General features: G+C 33.7%; 1 protein-coding gene across 2 annotated transcripts; it reads right to left on the reverse strand.

The window, feature by feature from the left end:
- Nucleotides 1-260: 260 nt before the first annotated feature.
- Nucleotides 261-6860, reverse strand: LOC7467415 (probable alkaline/neutral invertase D). 2 transcript variants are annotated; one of them, XM_002325947.4, is made up of 5 exons: nt 6837-6860; nt 5483-5916; nt 4426-4857; nt 1860-2418; nt 261-858 (listed from the first exon to the last, which is right to left on the reverse strand). In XM_002325947.4, the coding sequence occupies exons 2-5, from the start codon at nt 5867-5869 to the stop codon at nt 563-565; spliced, it is 1674 nt and encodes a 557-aa protein (XP_002325983.1). In that variant the 5' UTR covers nt 5870-5916; nt 6837-6860; the 3' UTR covers nt 261-562. The 2 variants fall into 2 exon arrangements, with proteins under 2 accessions (XP_002325983.1, XP_024447407.1); XM_024591639.2 differs by having other exon boundaries at nt 6695-6845.
- Nucleotides 6861-7990: the final 1130 nt, after the last annotated feature.

The following is a 7990-nucleotide window of genomic DNA, read 5'->3' on the forward strand; positions in this document are numbered from 1 at the left end:
CCATAGCAAGAGGAGGAAGGGTCACTGTGGTTTAATAACCATTTTTATGCATGCAGCCCTTGCATATCCTGAATAAAATACTTGAGCATATGCAGATCAATAACTACAAAATGTTGTCCAAAAAAGAAATTGTTGCTGAGTTTAACGTTTATACTGAAATGAACAGAGATGTTTTGCACAGCAAGGGTGCATCAAATTTGAATTCAAAAGTCTGTATATCATGTAACTTTTTCCAGGGTCTTGCAGTGGAAAGTCCTTGATTAACAATCAACACAAATCTTGCTCCATTTTTATTGTCAAACGTCCTTAATATAAATCAATTATGCCACTTCCAATATGCCATTCAAAATGTTTGCAACACAAACAGCAGAATGTATCGCTTATTAGAAAAGCAGGGCATGGTCTTAGCAGAAACTATTGTACAGAAAACCGAAAGTTTGATCAAACCTACAAGGGCAAAATGCCAAAGAATGGTGCTGTAATGAAAGCCCACATTTCTTGCCTTCCGTGGTCTTTACCTCTTCTTATTCTTCTTTTTATATCCTTCGCTTGAAGGCCCTCTTTAACAAGTCCAAGAAGATGATCTCTTGAGCACAGGATTCATTTGCTTGTCCTCTTCCAAAGAAATCATCCCCAAGTGTGAAGGGTCCTCCAGCATCATCTTTGCCACCAAGTATCCAGCAATTGACCATGTCTGATATTTCCTTGCCTGTTTACCAATGTATCTGCCAAGTTTCCCATCATAATATTCCGGCCAGCTGTCTTTCAGTAGACGGGTCTCAGCAAGATCAATCGCTTTTCTTGCGATTTGGGGTCGTCCCGTTTTGATGCACGCAGCAGTCAGCAACCATAAAAGCACTGAAACGAAAAGGAAAAAAAAAAATATGGTGCAAAACAAAAGGACACGTTATGTACATATACACTATTTATTCTCTGCATATTATGTGAGAAAGACTTTCAAAATTAAGTTAAGAGAAACAGAAATAACAAACTGAAGGAAGTGTCATTGCTAAAATTTTTAAAGAGATTGGAGGCTTTTAGCTCATGAAAACGAGGAAGGAAATAGATTGGGCAGTGCCATTTATAGTAACTTGAATTCAGCTCCATTACACTCGTGTCTAAATCATTACAGTGAATGAGTGAGCAGCTCATCCTACTATTGGAAATTTGTTTACTGTATGCCCTTATGAACATATAAATTTATCTAACACAACCAATGCAGGCTACTTGCATGATCTCAGTATCCTTGATACTTAGGCACTGCTCAAATCTTATTAATGTTATTATTATTCAGGAGACTGCTCTATGTTGCAGGGATAAAAGCGAAAGAATAAGAAAATTACCAGTGCATGATAATGCAGGCAGAGCTTCTCAATAATTTACAATTTATGCATGCACTTCGGTCATGTTATTAATATTCAAAAAGCTGAGGACTTCATGGATCTATAAATTAGTGCAATCTGAGGATCACTGAAAGAAGATCACAGTCTGGGTAAAACTATCTCAGCATCTTATTAGTTTCCAGTTCCCACTTCCAGCACAATATCTATAAATGCAAAAAGTCTTCGGTATAACTAAATTGAATAATAGTAAAAGCAAAGGGGATACTGAATGCCATACTGTAGAACCAGCCAGACAACCTAGACCATATGATTGGTTCTCTCTCTTTACTAGCTTCTAAATTTAAAATACAATTAAGGTTTCAGATTCAGATTCAGCCTTGTAAAACCAAATATAGTCAATGAATCTAAAAAAGTATGACAGAAGGACTCCTTATGGAAGGACATATTTATTAATTGATATACGTTAGTCATGAAAGAGAGTAGTAATCAATTAAACAGACAGAACAAGGAACAGACCTGGCCAAGATCCTCCATTATGATAGCTCCATCTAGTATTCTTGGGATCGCAACCAGTTACAATTCGCCATTCATGACTCTCTATTGCAGGATAAGCTATTTTTAGAGGCATTTCTCCCACTAGCTCCTCCCAGCGAGCTTCAATGAGATCCATGATAGCCATTGCTTGTTCATGAGTTGCAAGAGAAGACAGGATGGCAATGCAATTTCCTAAAGCAAACCATCTAAAATCCATCCTCGCGGGACTAACATTGCCAATAAAGTAGCCTCCACGAGTTGGCATGAAATCAAATACCCAATCTGGGATTGAATCAGGAATAACGTTGAACTTATTTACAGCAGTGTGAGAGTACTCCTCAGTCTTATATCTGTATATGTCATTCAGTTGTTGAAAGTCAAGCCAGAAGTAACTCCGCATGTGATAGCTCAAGGCATGCAAACGTTTCACAATTCTCTCAATACATTCTTTTCCTTCTTCGTCATGTTTCAACAATGAGCAAGCGCTTCTCAATGCCATGAAAAAAAGTGCTTGAATTTCAATAGGATAACCATAGATGCCCTGCAAATAAATCAATGCAGTTTGAACATGTAACAAGCTTGAACTTATCAAAACCCTATGAGGAAAACAGAACAACCTACAAGAGAAATTATACAATACTAAGAATTTTAATTTAGGAGTGCATGCAAATGAGTGGTTGAGGGTGAAACGGAAACTAGATTATGATAATTTGGCCTCTATGCGAGTTATTGTTACAAGGAAGATATCAAAGCACCATGCTGTCACAGTGACTGGATGGGGTTGATTCAAGCAGAATGGTAGTCAATCCATGGAAATAGCAGATGAAAAGTGTGAATGCTCATGAGAAAAACTAAGCCCACATTCACATAGAATGACAATTTCTTCCTTTTATTTTTTGTAATCATTATTGATATTACTCTATGTTTGATTATTTGACTGCATTTGTCTATAAAGAGAATACAGAAAGATGGCATCACCCGTTGTCTTAAAGCAAAGCTGGAAGGAAACAAAGAGTTAATTTCAAAGTGCTTCTGGACTGCATATGACTTTATTTTACTAAGAAATTGAAAATTGTGATATGATAAGCATGCTACAAGATAATACAAACTGGAAAAAAAAAAAGATCCAGCTCTACATGATTGCATGCAGTACTTCACATTAAACAAAACAGGATACTTAGACTTTAGGGAACTTCCTAGGCTGCAGGAGCTTAATCAACACAAGCTATGTACGCTCCATTAGCATTTAACCAATGCCAAAAGGGTTTAGTGTATGTAACAGGGTGTTTAAATTTCACACATGCTCCATATGAAATCATAAACAGTAAGTTAATTTTAGGTTATGTTTAACTCCTTTATACTAATCGTTTGCAATTCTCCCAAAAATTCCCCTCCTGTTTAAAGAAAGGGGATGGATAGAAACAAGTAATTGATAGCTAAAACAAAGGTGGTGCACCCAGCTACCAGTTTCATCAATGTATTATGTGTCTCATGTCTACTATTTGTTGGAGTTTGCTAGTTAGAAAAAAGATTATTTCAAGAAGTAAAGTAATTGTTCAAAAACAGAGTGATGCTCCAATTTTCTGGAAAGTTTCAGAAAACAGAAAAACTGGAACTTCTTTTTCAAATGCAATATTTCTCTGTCTAGAAAACTGAAAAACTAGTTTTTCAGTTTTTTAAATTTATACCGAGTTTGGAAAGAATATTTAGAGGTTCCCCGCAACTTTTCTTTACAAGTTTTCCATTGTTTTTCAAATGAAGAAAAGACAAGCAATACAATTTTTTTCTTTTATATATAAGCACTTTTTAGCAATGTAAAATATTTTGTTTTTACATTTTCATATTTAGTTAGTGTAATAAATTTACCTTTTATTATAGATCTAATACAAAGATTATTTTTGAGTTAATAATGTAACTTTTTCATGATAATTTTTAATTTAAATGAAATAAAATTAATATTCTACAATTAGATTATCACAAATACAAAAGATTATCACGAATACAAAATATTAAGATGACTATTAAAAATTATGGTTCTGACTTTTTTTTATAAAAAAAACAGTTGTAATCTTGATGTATTTCTTGTTTTTTTTTTTTTTCTGGTTCTGAGACCTATAGTTCTAGCGACCAACTTGTTTTTCTTAAATTGTCTTTCATTATTGAGAAAGGGTAATGAAGATAAAATACAACCTTATTTTCAACCGTCTAGATAATATGTTTCCTTGTTCACTAATATAAAAAAATCATTTTTGTTCTCAACATATGAATACATTTTCCAATTTTACGTTGGAAAAGGAAAACTTAAAAGGAGAAGTAAAAGAGAACTCCAAATGGAAAAGGAAAATATTTTTCTGTTAATAAACAAACCAACTTGGCCTAATGACTACAATTATGAGAATGAATTAAATGGAATCTTCACCATTCTTTCAGAAGAAATTAAATCAGTTGATCTCTAAAGGCATTTAGTGTTGCATAATAGTAATTAACAACAACAGTCATATACATACACATGGGAAGGGATGAAGAAAGAGACATGAGGAAAACTTACCATTCTGCGATCAATCATAGAGCATCCATCGGCACATAGAAGGGTAGGGAAAGTATCAAACCCCTCTGACAAGCACAACGTCAATATGAGCCTCATTCCTTTCTGGCACTCTGGAGTTTCTGCTAGAGATAAATCTCCAGTAGACTTTGTATATGCTCGGAGCAGAATGATCCACCAAAAACCAGAGTCCACTGGAGCAACTCTTCCAATTGCGCTCTCACCAAAATCTGCAACCAGAGAGTCTGTTTTTCGAATAGGATCGTGAAGAACTTTAAAGCTGGCTGGCATTGCCCCTTCACCAAGCTTGAATCGATCTATTCTCTTTTCCCATCCTTGGAGATGTAGTGTCTTCAGAAGGAATTGCTTGACTATTTCAGGCTCACCATTCATCAGAAAAGCTAGGGCACTGGGTACAAAGTCTCGTACAAAAACCTGGACATAAGACCTCAAGAAAATCATATAAATGATACTAAATTCATACCCCTGACAAATGCATACGATCACATTGCAACTGCCTTCTATTTGGAGAAGTCAGAAGCACGGGATTTATGAAATTTCCAATACATCATTTGCCAAAAACTAATGGCTCTTATCAGAGGATTTAGTTTTCAATTTATCACATGATCAAATTCCTGCCTTACTTTACTCTGTACTTCCACCTAAGGCATTCTTCAAACATTATCAGCTCATATGTTTAATGAATTTACATGCAGAGCAAATATAAGTCGACCATTTCCCTCACTTTGAACATAATTTACAATTTAATGACATCCTTAGTATCATTGATTCCCAACACCTAATGGGATTACCATCATCAGCTCAAAGCATTTATTTAAGCTTATTAAATGCTTAGTATAGAGCCTCCTCTCTTTGTGATGCATAAAATTAGCAAGATACAGTAACACCATATAAAGACAATCTATCAAGTATCATAACATATTAACCATAGAAACAAATTAAACCAATTAGAAACATCCCAATGCCTGATGCTCCATTAATGACACAGAAAACCAACAAAACCATACAGAGAATTCCACATTTGGTAAAAAAGAATTACCTGATCATAGTTCAAGACTTCCTCTGAGGCATGGTCATACGCGGCAATAGTACCAACCGGTTGGCCTCTGAAGAAAACTAAAGACCGCCGTAGAGCCTCCCATGCATCAGCCACCATTGGGTGAGGCTCAAACGAGTTGCGAGCAGATGAGGCTGGCGTGTTAAACCCGGACCTTCCACCAGGTGAATTCGTGGTCTCAAAGTTATCAATTCCTCTTGCAAGCCCGATCGAGAGCTCGCTAAGAGACCTCTCATCAAATGATCTCTTCCTCTCTATGTTCAACTTTGGCTTGTCAGAGAGGCGAGAGAAATCAATATCATCCATTTCGGATATTGACCACACTGAGCTCCCATTCATAAGCCCCACCGTTTCTTTAGTCGCATCCATTTGTTTTTCTCTTTCAATACTTGATTGCTACAGAAAATGCTTTGTTTCTATCACCAAATGCAAAACAAGAATCACCAGCTTTAGAACATAAACATTCAACAGCCAACATACGAAGATATTATTTAACAATCACACAGAAATATCATCAACAGGAAAGTAAAAACCAGAAATTAAAACTTGGAAAGCTCAAAATAGAAAATGCAACATGCTATAAACTCTATTTATAAGAAAAATTTAAAACCTCTTATCCATTTAAATATACTCCAATAATTAACACTTATCCCTTTTTAGCTTTATAGACATTGAATGGGCTAAGAGGGAGAAGAAGAAATTTGAGACTTGTAAAACTTAACCAGTTCTCTTATGTCTCACCTCATAGGATTTTAAAAAAAAAAAAACGAAAAACGAAACCATTAAAGACCAATTTAAACAATACAGAAAGCTACAAGGCATAAAAAAAAATGGAAAACAAAAGTACCTTTTTTGTAATTTTACACAAAACACATACATTACACTTAAATTTCAATTACATTTTCCATTAAAATCCAGAAACGAAAACTTGAAAACCAACAGCAGTAGATCAAGATCCACAAAATATCAAAATAACGGAAGACAAAGACTTTTACTATCTTAAAATAAAAGACCACTTCATGTAAAAATGTAAACAAAAAAAGAGTCAAAATTGAGAGTTTCAACAAAGAAAGCAACAAAATTGAGAGACAAAAACCCAGATCTAAAGACCTTCAAAGAAATGCTTCTCTTTAATATCTACACAGAAAAAGAGACAAACAAAGAAAGAAGGAATGACTCGAAGAAGAGAAAAACCTTCGCAATGAGAAAATGACTGGTGGAAAATCTCTCCGGCGACGGCAATTTCGCCGGCAAACGGTCGGTGAAGAGAGAAAGAAAAGGAGAAGACACGAGTAGGGGAGAGAGATATAGTTGAAAGAAAGAAAGAGGAGCTTGCCTGCAAGAGCTCATTTTTATAGCTAGAGAGAGAGAGGGACGGGGACCTCCAAGGTTTTTCTGTAAGAAAGGAGACCGGTAATGGCCGGTTAACAGGGCACGAGGATAAATTGGTGCTGATTCGACGGTCTGACGTGGACAACACGACAGCGTTTAGTTTTTTGTCCTGATTTTCATGAGGAAGTCTTGGATTTTCCACTGGCCACTTGTTTTATCGGTTTCTGTGTGGGGATGTTGGTGCCCTATTGTCCTTTGGTGTCATATGATAAGTGTCTACTAGTGTGTTGTTGATATTATTTTTTTAATCTTTTTATATAAAATATTAAAATTAAAAAATATATATATAAAAAAATTAAAATTAAAAAAAATTCAATATTTTTTAAATGCTCGGTTCAACCGTAATTCAAAAACATCTCTTGGAACTAATTTAATATTAAAATAATGTTAGGAAACGTCGTTAAAATCGCATTTTAAAAAAATTTTGAAAAGAAATTTTTTTAAAAATATATATTTTTATATTTTTAAATTATTTTGATGTGTTAATATCAAAAATAATTTTAAAAAATAAAAATTAAGAACGCGGTTAAAATCATGTTTCCTAAAAATTTAAAATTTTTGTTTTATTTAAAATTAATTTTTTTATATTTTTAGATCTTTTTATAAGCTAATATTAAAAATAATTATTAAAAATAAAAAAAATATTATTTTAATATATTTTTAAATAAAAAATACTTTATTATAATTATTATTATTTTCTCAAATAACATAACTCCAGTTTGGGGAGTGATTGATTAAAGAAAGTATTATAAATTTGGTGATGGCTCGTGTGAGTTGTGACAGATTGAGTTAACCTACGTGTCCATGTCCAGTTTTTAACTGTCTTGGATTGCTCAGTTGCAACTTGTTATGACAGTTATTAAGGGTTGGTTTGGAATTCTGTTATATGGTAGTTTAAAATATTTTTTATTTAGAAATATATTAAAATATAAATTTTTTATTTTTAAAAAATTACTTTTAATATTAACATATTAAAACAATATAAAAATATAAAAAAAATTATTTTAAAAAAATTAAAATTTAAAGACACGTTCCCGATCAGAACCTAAATCCAGCCACCTGATTAAATGAATTTAGAAATTCAGAATCAAAAGTTTA

The sequence above is a fragment of the Populus trichocarpa genome, chromosome 19 (genome assembly GCF_000002775.5).
Source record: "Populus trichocarpa isolate Nisqually-1 chromosome 19, P.trichocarpa_v4.1, whole genome shotgun sequence".
NCBI classification, from domain to species: domain Eukaryota; kingdom Viridiplantae; phylum Streptophyta; class Magnoliopsida; order Malpighiales; family Salicaceae; genus Populus; species Populus trichocarpa.